We start from the raw sequence: 12800 nt of genomic DNA, 5'->3' as shown, positions 1-12800 counted from the left end.
AAGTATTAATAGCAAATAAAATCCAACCTGTGGGAAATAGCTATACATACCAATATGTTCACTGGAGAGGTTTATTTTTGATGCATTTATGTGAGACATATATTAGAAAAACATGTTCTATGGTTTGCATTTGTCCCCGAGAATTCACCGCTGAAAATTTGGTCCTTGGCAGTGTTGAGACTGGGTGACTTTGAGAGATGATTAGGTTGTTAAGAGGAACTAAATTAATTTTTTTTTTTTTAAAGAGGTCTTGCTACGTTGCTCAGACTGGTCTTGCATTCCTGCTCCTGGGCTCAAGCAATCCTTCTGCCTCAGCCTCTCAAGTAGCTGGGACTACAGGCATGCACCATCCCACCCAGCAAGACTAGGGTAATTCTCTAGGGAGTGAGTTCTTGCTATCTCAAGACTAGATTAGCTATTGCAAGCAGGAGGTTCTAAAGTAAGGCCGCCCTTTTATCGCTGTCTCATGCACCCATTTCCCCTTCTGCTTCTTTACCATGTCATGAGACAAGACACTCTCATCAGAAGCCAACTAGATGTGGCCACGCAATCTTGGGCTTCTAATCGAAATAAACCTTTCTTTATAAATTACCCAGTCTCAGGTATTCTGTTACGGCAACAGAAAATGGACTAAGAAAACATGGTAGAGACTAGTGATATATTTTACCACCAAATTTTCCTCTCATTAGCTATAGCAGTACAGAAGCTTCCTGCTATGATTCAGAGCTGAAACAATAAGGACTTAACTTTTCTCATATAATTCAAAGTACAAGAGGCATAGAAGATGCCAGAGCTAGCTAATTTGGCAGATGAAAGACATAATTAAGGACCAGGTTTCTTTCCATCGCTCTCATCTGCATTCCACATGTTGGCTGTATTTGTGGGCCTTTATTTAGCAAGATGGTCATAGCAATTCCAACATTCATACCAATACCAACATTCATACCAATACATGACAATGTTCAAAAAAAATCACCTTCTTTGTAAAAGTTACCTTACAAAGAGCTTCCCATCACATCTTACCGGTCAGAATTGGGTCAAACAGCTATTTGCAAAACTAATCAATGGCAGGAAGTTATGTGTTTCAAACTGTGCTTCTCAATGTTGGTCCCCATTCAAATCACCTGCAAATATCTCTTATATTGATTCAATCAACCTCCCCCCATTCCTCTCTCATTCTGATTAAATTGGTCTGGGGAGGAGACCAAGTTTTAGTCTTTTAAAAAAGCTTAGACAAAAGGGAGTAGATTCATTTCTTGCTATACCTCCAGTGAAGGGCAACTAAAAATTCTACAAATATGAAAACAGATAAAAAATTTTTAAAACTCTGAAAAGTGGAGAGAAGGTAGAGGCCTGGCTACAGACTTCTTTGAGTTTTCTTTTTATTGAGGCAAAATTCATGCAATATATCTGTATCCTCAGGCTCCGCATCTGCAACGAAATGCACTTATCTGTTGGATGAAAAACCTAGGATACTCAGGGGCAAATTTTTGTATACTCAGGTTCCTAGAACCAATCCCCCGAGGATACCAAGTGATAAATGTAATACCCATTAACCCTCCCTCAGGCCCACTGATCTACTTTCTGTTTCTACGGATTTATGTATTTTGGATATCTCACATAAATTGGAATCACACAATACAGTTGTCCAAGCACCTTTTGTTGAAGAAACTATACTCTCCACATTGAATGTTCTTAGTAACTTTGTCAAAAATTAATCAACACTCATGCCTATTATCTTAGTACTTTGGGAGGCTGAGGCAGGAGGATCACTTCAGGCCAGGCGTTCAAGACAAGCCTGGGGAACATAGTAAGATCCTGTCTCTACAAAAAAAAAATACTAAAAAAATTTTTTTTTTTTTTTTTTTTTTTTAAAGAAAATCAATTGACCCTATGGGTTTATTTCTGGACTCTATACTTTGGGTTTTCTTTTCACCTTCCATGTATCATAGACTTGGTATTGGGGAATCCTGTAACACAGAAATGCCAACAGATGCTAACAAATAGAGCCCAAGAAAAGCAGCCTTCTTTTGGAAAAGGACCAGGTAGCTGGTTAGGACAGAAACCTCACCAACAACACCAAACCCCAATGGAAAAAACTGAACCCTTTATTAAGCATTCTTGGAAATCAAGTAAGAAGCCCAGCCTGGTCTTCTACCCACTTCCAAGTTGTACCAAGTAGTGCTTCATAATAGCTCCTCTAGGGTGGTTCTGAACTTCCACTTAGGCTTGTTGGCAGTAGGCAGTGCTTGGCTTCCCTCATTGAGTTGATGTTAGCAAAAGCTGAAGGGGGAGCCTGGACTTTCACCACCACCATCACACAGCTGTAGTATGTGCTGTCTCCCAAACAGAGAAGAAGAAGATGATTTAGGAGAAGAGGTAGATGGAAAAACAGTTTGTCAAAAATTAAAATTAATTCCTAGACAGACACCCACAATGAACTACAATTAAAAGGGCAAAAAGGCATAAAAACTTAACTACAGTGTGGAATGCGTTCTTAGTTTTCAGACAGATCTCCAGACAACTACACAGAAAGGAGACCAGAACAGCACTGAAAAGGTGCTGGAAACCAAATTGTCATTAGAATCAGAAACCACAAAAGTAGACCAGGACCTATATGCTACCAGGGTGACTCCCTGCTACAAAGAAAATTAAATACAATCCAAAGTCCCATAACATAATGCCCTAAATGTCCAAGACACTACCTAAAATCACTTATATCAAGAACTAGGAAAATCTTAACTAGAAAAAGAAACGACAACCAACAGATGCCAACACTGAGATGACTCAGATGTTGGAATTATCTGACAAAGATCTGGAAGCAATCATCATAAAAATGTTTCAAAGAGCCATTATGGTTGCTGTTGAAAAGAAAATTGGGAAAGAAAACAGAATATTTCAGCAACTAAACAGAAGACACAAAAGAACCAAATGAAAATTATATAACTGAAAGATACAGTAACACAAATAAAAACTGACTGGATGGGCTCAATAGAAGAATGAAAGTGAGAAAGAAAAAAAAAATCAATGAACTTGAAGATAGATCAACAGAAATTACCCAATATGAACAAGAGAGAGAAAACAGACTGGGGACGGAGGAAGACCAGACTCTCAGCTTCAGAGATTTGTGGGACAAGAAAAAATTATGTAACATTAATTTTACTGGAGTCCCTAGAATAAATGAGATTTTAAGTTGGTAAAATAATCAAATATTTGAAGAAATTTTAGTCAAAATTTTTGTAAATTTGGCAAAAGGAAAAACACAGATTCAAGAATTCAAGTGAATCCCAAACAAAATGAATCCAAATAAATTTACCCTATGACACATCATAATCAAAATACTGTAAACTAGAAAAAAAAGAAACAAGAAAAACAAAGAACAAAAAAAAAAAAAAGAAAAGAAAAAAAGAAAATACTGAAAACTAAACACAAAGCAAAAATCTTGAAAGCAACTAGAAAAAAAAGACATTATCTATAGGTAATGACAACTCAAATCAGAATGAATTTTTCATCTGCAATCACGAAGGCCAGGAGTGAAGTGTACAAAATTTTTCAAGTTCTGAAAGAAAACACCTTACATTACAGCAGCCGTCCCAACCTTTTTGGCAGCAGGGACTGGTTTCATGGAAGACAATTTTTCCATGGACAGGGTAGGGAAACGCAGAGCTTATATGGTGATGTAGGGGACGTGGAGCAGCTATGCAGCTATAAATACAGACGAGGCTTCACTTGCTGGCTCTCCTACTGCTGTGCGGCCTGGTTTCTAAGTTCCATGGAGGGCAATTTTTCCACGGGAGGGGCAAGAGCTCAGGTGGTGATGCATGGCCCAGTTCCTAAAAAGGCTGTGGACTGGTACCAGGCTGTAGCCTGGGGATTGGGGCCCACAGCATTACAAAATTCCATGGCAACAGAAAATATTCTATAGAAATGAAGAGTAAATAATGACATTTTTAGTAAAATATAGGCAATTTATTATCATAAGATCATTCCTAAAAGAATGCCTATAGGAAGTTCTCTAACCAGAAAGGAAATAACATGAAGAAACTCTGAACAACAGAAAAGAGGAGCAATGAAATGGGAGAAATGAGGTAAATATAAAAGCCTATCCTTCTCTTCAAGCTTAAATTATGTTTGACAGTTAAAGCAAAAATTATAACTATCTGATGTGCTGCTCGATGTATATAGAAAAAATACGTAAGATAATTGTATTATAATGTGGGAAAACCTATACAATTATAATTGTATTGCAAAGGGGGAGGAGGGTAAAGATACCTAAAGGTAGATAGGTTTTTACATTTTATTCAAAGTGGTAAAATGTTAACAATACAGTATGAAAATTTATAAACGTACATTGTAATACCAAGGGCAACCACCAAAAAAAGCTATCCAAAGAGATACTCTCAAAGACACTACTACATGAAAATGGAATTCTACAACATGTTCACATAAGCTATAAGAAAAAATAAAACAGAGAAATGAAAAGCAAACCAAAGAGAAAATACACAATAAAGTAATAAATCAAGTAATAAACGGCAGAAAACAAGTAATAAAATGTCAGACTTAATTATACCAACAATTACATTAACATAAGTAAATATACCAATTAGAGATTGGCAGAGTAGGGGGAAAAAACTCATGACCCAACTATATAAAAGAAACTTATTTCAAATATAATGATGTATGTAAGTTGAAAGCAAAGGGATTAAAAAAAAGATATGTCATGTAAACATAATTTTAAAACTTACCATAGGAAGTTCTCTAACCAGAAAGGAAATAACATGAAGAAACTCCGAACAACAGAGTTGTTTTACTTCTGAAAGCAAGTAATTTTACCAGGGACAAAGAAGGACATTACATAATGTTCATGAACAAAGGAACACAGCCAAAAACACATGAAACAAAAATTAACAGAACTGGAAGAAAAGGCACAAATATAACTAGGGATGCCAACACCCCTCTCAGCAATTAGAATTATTAAACAGAAAAATCAGCCAGGATAGAAAAGAACTCAACAATGTATCAATTAATAGGATCTAAATGACATTTCTAGAACAATCTTCTCAACAACAGCAGAATATATTAAATATACTCTTTTCAAGTGTCCATGGAACAGTCATAAGACATATAAGACCCATATTACTATCCTGGGTCATAAAACAAACCATATCAAATTAAAAATAACTGAAATCGTATAGTGTGCTCTGTGACCATAAAGAAATGAAAATAGAAAACAATAAGAGAAAGATAGGAGGAAAAATTTGGAAATTAAACAATTTTTAAGTAATCCACAGGACAAAGAGAACTCAGGAAATAAAAAACACTGAACTAAAAGAAAACTGAAAATACCAAAATTTGTGGAATACAGTCAAAGCAGCAATGACAGGAAAATCTGTAAACCTAAATGCTTACATAAGAAAAAGGGAAGGTCTCAAATCAATAGTCTAAGCTTCCACCTAAAGAAAATTAGAGAAGCTTGGGCTCAGTCTTCCAATCCGACGCCATCCGCGTTCTGGGGGTCGAGGGCCAGGGTGGCGCCGGAAATGGGCAAGTTCATGAAACCCAGGAAGGTGGTGCTGGTCCTGGCTGGACGCTACTCTGGACGGAAAGCCATCATTGTGAAGAACATTGATGATGGCACTTCAGACCGTCCCTACAGCCATGCTCTGCTGGCTGGAATTGACCGCTATCCCCAAAAAGTGACAGCTGCCATGGGCAAGAAGAAGATCACCAAGCGATCAAAGATCAAGTCTTTTGTAAAAGTTTATAACTACAATCACCTCATGCCCACAAGGTACTCTATGGATATACCCTTGGACAAAACTGTTGTCAACAAGGATGTCTTCAGAGACCCTGCTCTTAAACACGAGGCCCGACGGGAGGCCAAGGTCAAGTTTGAAGAGAGGTACAAGACGGGCAAGAATAAGTGGTTCTTCCAGAAGCTGCAGTTTTAAGTGTTTTTGTTGCAGTCATTAAAAATATTAAAAAAAAAAAAAAAAGAAAGAAAGAAAATTAGAAAAAAAGCAAAATGAACCAAAAGAAGGGAGTAATTAATACAGGTAAGAACAGAACTCTAAGTATTTGAAAACAAAAACCAGATAAAATCAGTGAAACAAAAATCTAGTCCTTTGAAAAGATCAATAACATTGACAAACCTCTAACAAGAAAGACTAACAAAAAAGAGAAGACACAAATCTCCAATTACAGAATTGAAACTGAGGATATCACTACACATTCCAAAACATTTACAAGGTAAGAGAATAAGAAAAATCCACCCACATAAATCTGACAACTTGGATGAAACAGACTAATTCCTCAGAAAAATTAGTCTACTAAAATCCCCCCAATATGAAACAGATCATTTCATCAGCCATAGAATAATTTAAAAAACTGAAATCGTGGTTTTAAAATAAACCTCCTAATAAACAAAATCTCTTGGGCCTGATGATTTAAATGTCTACAAAATATTTAAATGAGAATTAAGAAAAATTCTACTTAATCTTCCTCCAGAAAATAGTAGAGGACAGAAAACTTCCCAACTTACTCTATGAAACCAGGATTAGCCTGATACTCAAACCAGACAAAGATAATACAAAAGAGAAAACTACACACCAATATATTCCTCATGAACATAGATGTAAAAATCTTCAACTAAATATCAGCAAATGGAATTGACCAATATCTCAAAAGGATTATACACAATGACCAAATGGAGTCATTCCTAGAGATGCAAGGCTGGTTCAAAGCTCAAGAATCAATCAAGTGATGATATACAGGAAAGAGCTCCAAGGACCTGCTCCCAAGCAAAACACCTATTACTGATGAAAATTATAAAACAAAAACAAAAAGCAAGAATCTAAAGTCTCAAAGAATTCTTCTAAGAGCAACACAACAAATAAAATAGCACTTATTCAAGAAAGCCTACAAAATCTCAGTAAGAACATCCTAAGTCTGTCACACTTGAGCCATAATCCACTCTCTCTCTCCCTCCCAGGCCAATGCTCCACTGTGGGTAAATGTGGCCCGGAAGATGGTAATCCCTTAACTCCCACCCACCCACCCATCCTAGTCAAGGGATATGGGAGAGGTAAGCCACTAACATTTCTCATGCTTCCCAAAAATATGTTACAGCTTAAATCCCAGGGTGGTGTGGCAAAGAGGTAAAAAGGTAACTTTGCTCCACCCAACTCTCACAGAGTGAGACTCTACTTAAGTCACAGAAAGTCAAGAATACTGAGCCTCAATTGCCCTTGCTTCAGCTCACTCATAGAGCAGAAATTCCATGCTGGGTGAGGCAAGCCAAGCATACCAGAGGATACTGCTCCTACCTATTACCCAGCTTGTAAAGCAGGAGTGTCACTCCAAGAGAAGTAGACCACTCACTCACTGTCCCCATCCCAGCTCCGGTGCAGTGGAGAAGTTGTGTTAAAGAGAGATAAGCCACAAGAGCAGAGTACTTTGAAGATTTTGGTGGCAAACAATTAAGAGGAGGCTGGTAGCTCTAAGATAGCAACAAGCTAAACCACAGGTCAGCTAGTTTATCAGAGATAACCATGGACATAAGAAGATATGATAAACATGATAAGAAGAGCCCTCCTGGGATTGCAACAAATCTCAAAGATTGGCCTCAGAAACTATCCCCTCAAAGGGGCCCAGATTTAACTGGATTAAGACCCTGGGACAATTTATGCCCTATTTTTGCATTAATGAAAACAATATAGCAATCAGACAACAATTATTGAAACCTAACAACTGCATGTGAAACTGACAGAGACAGTTAACCTAACAGAAAAATCAGGGAAGTAGACAAAGGAGAGCCCTGATAAACCACCGTCATCTCATGGTGAATGTGTGCATGCCCAAGGCTATGAACCCTGAGAAGCAACATCAAAGTCTTCGTACTGTGGGGGAAACACACTCTACTAAAACAGTTTAGTGAAATAACTAAAAAAATGGACAAGCAAATAACAAAATGACAAGCCTTGGAAGGGAGAGTCAGAGTAGTTACAGTCTAAAATGTCCAGTTTACTGCTATAAACATTCGGGTACAGGTGTCATTTTGATATAATGACTTCTTTTCCTTTGGGTAAATACCTAGTAGTGAGATTGCTAGATTGAATGGTAAGTCTACTTTTAGTTCTCTGAGGAATCTCCATACTGTTTTCCATAGAGGTTATACTAATTTACATTCCCCCCAACAGTGTATAAGCCTTTCCTTTTCACTGCATCTGCACCAACATAATTGCAAAAGATAAGGAATCTACCAAGTGCCCATCAACTGATAACTGATGAATGGATTAAGAAAATGTGGTGTGTGTGTGTGTGTGTGTGTGTGTGTGTGTGTGTGTGTGTGTGTGTGTATCATGGAGTACTACTCAGCCATAAAAAGGAATGAAATAATGTCTTTTGCAGCAACTTGGATGGAACCGGAGACCATTATCTTAAGTGAAGTATCTCAGGAAGGGAAAAACAAACACCTCAGATTCTCATTTGTAAGTGGAAGCTAAACAATGGGTATATTTGGTCATAAAGTGGTGTAATGGACATTAGAAACTAAGAATGAGGAGGGTGGGTAAAGGATAAAAAATTACCTACTGGGTAAATGCACACTATTTTGGTGATGGTACACTAAAAGCCCTGACTTGGGCATTATACAATTCCTCCCTGTAATAAAAAACACTTGTACCCCTAAATCTATTGAAATAAAAATAAATAAAATGTCCAATTTAAACAAAAATATGTAACACAGGCCAAGAAACAGAAACAGAGGAAAAACTGTAGGCAACAGGAACTGCCTGTAAGAGGGCCTACATGTCAGACTGAAGAATACTTCAAAGCAGCCATTTAAAATATGTTCACAGAACTAAAAGGAAGCCATGCTTAAATAAGTAACGGAAGGTATGATGACAATATCTCAACAGATACAAAGAGAAAGAGAAATTATAAAACAAAAACAAATGGTTTTTATAAAAATAACTGAAAAGAAAAATGTACTACAGGGGCTTACCAGTCAGCTTGAACAGAATAAAGGATAAGCAAATTTGAAAGCAGACCAATAGATTATGTAACCCCAATAATACAGAGAAAAATGGACGAAGAAGAATTAACAGAGCCTGAAAAGAATGTAAAACACCATTAAGCACACCAACGTATGCATGACAGTACTAGAAGGCAGGCAGCTAGAGACAGAAAAAGAAGTTATTCAAAGATACATGGGTGGGAACTTCCCAAATTTGATGAAAAATACTAATCTACTCATGCAAAAAGCTCCATGAACTTTAAGTACAATAAATGCAAAGAGATTTGCACCAAGAAACATTAGAGTAAAAATGCTGAAAAACAAAAAATATCTTGAAAGCATCAAAAGATAAATGACTCTTCACATACAAGGAAACCCCAAATAAGATGAACAGCTGACTTGTTATAAGAAACAGAAGCCAGAAGTCATCTGGATGACATATTTAAAGCAGTGAAACAGACAAAAATACTAAGAATCTTGTACCCAGAACATCTTTCAAAAATGAAGCCAAAATAAAGACATTCATTAATCCTCACATAAACAAATACTGAGAAAATTTGCTGCCAGCACACCCACCCTACAAGAACTACTAAAGGAAGTTTTTTAGGCTGAAAGCAAGTAACCCCAGAGAATAATATGAATTCACATGAAAAACCAAACACCAACAGTACAGGTAAATATGTCACTATAAATGATAATATCTTGTCTCATTTTTTTCCTTAACTGACTTATAAAGCTACTGTATAAAACAATAGGTATATAATTGTATTGCTGGGCCTGTAACATATAGAAATGAAATACATTTGACAATAACAACACAAAAGAGAGGGTAGGATCAAAGCTGTATTGGCCTAATGAAATGATATCAAATGGTAATTAGAATCCACAGGAAGAAATGAAAAGTACCAAACATGGTAAATAAGAAAGCTAATATATAAAATTCTATAAATATTAATACATACTGGTTCTCCTCTCTTCTTTCAGCTTCTTTAATAGACATAAAATTATATAAAGTAATAATTATAAAATATGTGTGTGTGTGGAGACAGAGAGAGAGAGAGAGAGAGAGAGAGAGAGAGAGAGAGAGAGAGAGAGAGAGAGAGAGAGAGAGAGGTAAGGCCTCAACTCTTCTCATCCCAGCTGGAGTGCAGTGGAGTCATCATAGCTCACCGTAACCTCAAACTCCTAGGCTAAAGTGATCCTCCTGCCTCAGCCTCCCAAGTAGCTGGGACGACAGGTGCACAACACCATGCCCAGCTAATTTTAAATTTTCTGTGGAGATGGGGTCTTCCTGTGTTGCTCAGGTTGGTCTCAAACTTCTAACTTCAAGTGATCCTCCCACCTTGGCCTCCCAGAGTGCTAGGATTACAGACGTGAGCCACCACACTCAGCTCACAAAATATCTTTTTGAGTTTAACATATATACATGCAATATATATAAACATAATAGTACAAAAAAGGGAAGAGGAAATTGAGCTATATAAAGTAATATTTCTATATCTCACTGTAATTTAGTATAAGCTTGAAGTATTCTGATAAGTTAAGATATATCTGGTAAGTCCTAGACCAATCAGTAAGAAAATAACTCAATAAATATATTGAAAAAAGGTGTTAAAGGAATTCATGTTACACAAGAACATATACACTTGATGCAAAAGAAAGCAATAAAGGAGGCAAAGAGGGGCAAAAAAGACATGAGCCACAGAAAATAAAAAGTAAAATGGCACAAACATAAATCCAACTGTATCAATAACAATAATTGACATAAATAACACTAACAAAAAAAAAAACAATCAAAAGGCAGGGACGATCCTCCTGCCTCAGTCTCCTGAGTAACTGGGCCTACAGGCGCATGCCACCATGCCTGGCTAATTTTTCCATTTTTAGTAGAGACAAGGTCTCACTCTTGCTCATGCTGGTCTCGAACTCCTGACCTCATGCAATCCTCCCACCTTGGCCTCCCAGAGTGCTAGGATTACAGGCATGAGCCACTGCGCCCAGCCTAAACAAAATTTATGAAAACAATTTCTGATAAAATTAATATTCTCACGGGTTATTGTGTTGGAAAACTGGACTTGAGGGGAGGGCAGGGGAATGGAAACTAATTAAAACAAGTAATTTAATTATGATAAGGGAACCATAGAAAAGAGACCCTTAATTGATTGAAGAGTGCTAGGAAAACTTTCTTGGAATAAGGGAGTTTTAAGTTACAACTGAAAGATGAGTACAAGATGGCCAGGTTTGAAAGGGAGTGTTCAAGGCCAAGAATAAGTACATAAGAAGACTTACAGGCAAAAGGCAAAATTGAACTTTAAGAAACAGATTAGGGCCGGGCGCGGTGGCTCACACCTGTAATGCTAGCACTCTGGGAGGCTGAGGCGGGTGGATCATTTGAGCTCAGGAGTTCGAGACCAGCCTGAGCAACAGCGAGACCCCGTCTCTACTAAAAATAGAAAGAAATTATCTGGCCAACTAAAATATATATAGAAAAAATGAGCCGGGCATGGTGGCTCATGCCTGTAGTCCCAGCTACTCGGGAGGCTGAGGCAGTAGGATCGCTTAAGCCCAGGAGTTTGAGGTTGCTGTGAGCTAGGCTGACGCCATGGCACTCACTCTAGCCTGTCTCAAAAAAAAAAAAAAGAAACAGATTAATATAATGGTAAACTGTGGCCAGATCATATTAATATATGGCATTGTACAATGAAATGTAGATGTTAAGAATAAAGACAAAGATCAGTTAAGAGACTACTGTAGTGGTATCAACAAGGATAATGAAGGCCTAAACTTGAGTGGTAAAAGAGGATGAAGTCAAATAAACCTAGTCGAAAAAGGCAGAATTGGCAAAAAGGAAACTGACCTTAGATAGATGAGTGAGGGTAAGACATCAAGGATGACGCCTGATTTTTGGATTAGTGGTGCCACTCACCAATAAAAGAAACAATATAAGAAATACTGCAGCCCTTGAGAAAAGTTCAGTTTCATGAACTGAATTTCAACTTTTTGAGTGCTTATGATTCAACCAAAGGAGGAAGAGTGGGAGATAGATAAAAAAAATCCAACAGAAAAAGGAATAAAAATAAATTTCTAATTTCTTACTGAGGCCTAATATGATGCTATTTGATCCAGTCCTTACTTTATTAATCTTGTACATCTCTCTGCTTACACATCCTTACCTAGCTACAGCCTTCCTGATTTTCCCAAACACACTAAGCTTATTCACTACTCTTCCAACCGTGCTTCTCAGAGCTTGCTCTTTCAATTTAGGACTCTGCTCTACTGCCACCTCCTCATGACCACATATACTTCCCATCCCTCCATCTCATTCCATCCTCTTATTATGTCTTCATTTTATTCCTAGTTCTTATTATTACCAGGCATATGTGTATATTTATATAATACGTGTCCCACACTACAAAGTAAGTTCCATAAAAACTGAATCTTATTAACTATTGGATCCCTAGAATCCAGAACACTGCCAAAAACACTTTGGTCACTCTATAAGTATTTGTTGAATGAATAAACAATAAATGGATGAATGAATGATTTTCTGTTCAAGTAAGAAGACATACAGGTTTAGGAGTCACAGGTATGATAAATGAAGCCAAGAAGCAGATGAAGTTGCCCAGGGTCAGAACAAAGAGTAGGAAAACAAGTAAAGGAGAACTCTGACATATACCAAAATTCCCAGGAGGCTGTCAAAGAAGGCAATCAAGAAATATTTGATCAGTTGAATAAGTGAATGAGTGAATGATAAAACAGCACATAGAGCTATCTATCTATCCAT

At 37.2% G+C, this 12800-nt stretch overlaps 2 protein-coding genes across 3 annotated transcripts in view; one reads left to right on the top strand and one right to left on the bottom strand.

Moving 5' to 3' along the window:
• The window catches only part of PTPN4 (protein tyrosine phosphatase non-receptor type 4), a 183759-nt gene that overhangs the window by 97463 nt on the left and 73496 nt on the right, over positions 1-12800 (bottom strand). The gene's annotated exons all lie outside the window — the stretch shown is intronic.
• On the top strand, positions 5519-6037 carry LOC123643573 (60S ribosomal protein L27-like). Its single transcript, XM_045559160.1, has one exon. It carries the CDS (start codon positions 5541-5543, stop codon positions 5949-5951), a length of 411 nt encoding a protein of 136 aa, XP_045415116.1. The 5' UTR covers positions 5519-5540; the 3' UTR covers positions 5952-6037.

Source organism: Lemur catta, chromosome 8 (genome assembly GCF_020740605.2).
Source record: "Lemur catta isolate mLemCat1 chromosome 8, mLemCat1.pri, whole genome shotgun sequence".
Lineage (NCBI taxonomy): Eukaryota > Metazoa > Chordata > Mammalia > Primates > Lemuridae > Lemur > Lemur catta.
Note: the sequence above shows the minus strand (reverse complement) of the source record. Positions and strands in the feature narration are given on the sequence as shown.

Excerpts from the sequence above, each read along its gene's own strand:
- LOC123643573 (XM_045559160.1), top strand. The coding sequence starts at position 5,541 with ATGGGCAAGTTCATGAAACCCAGGAAGGTGGTGCTGGTCCTGGCTGGA.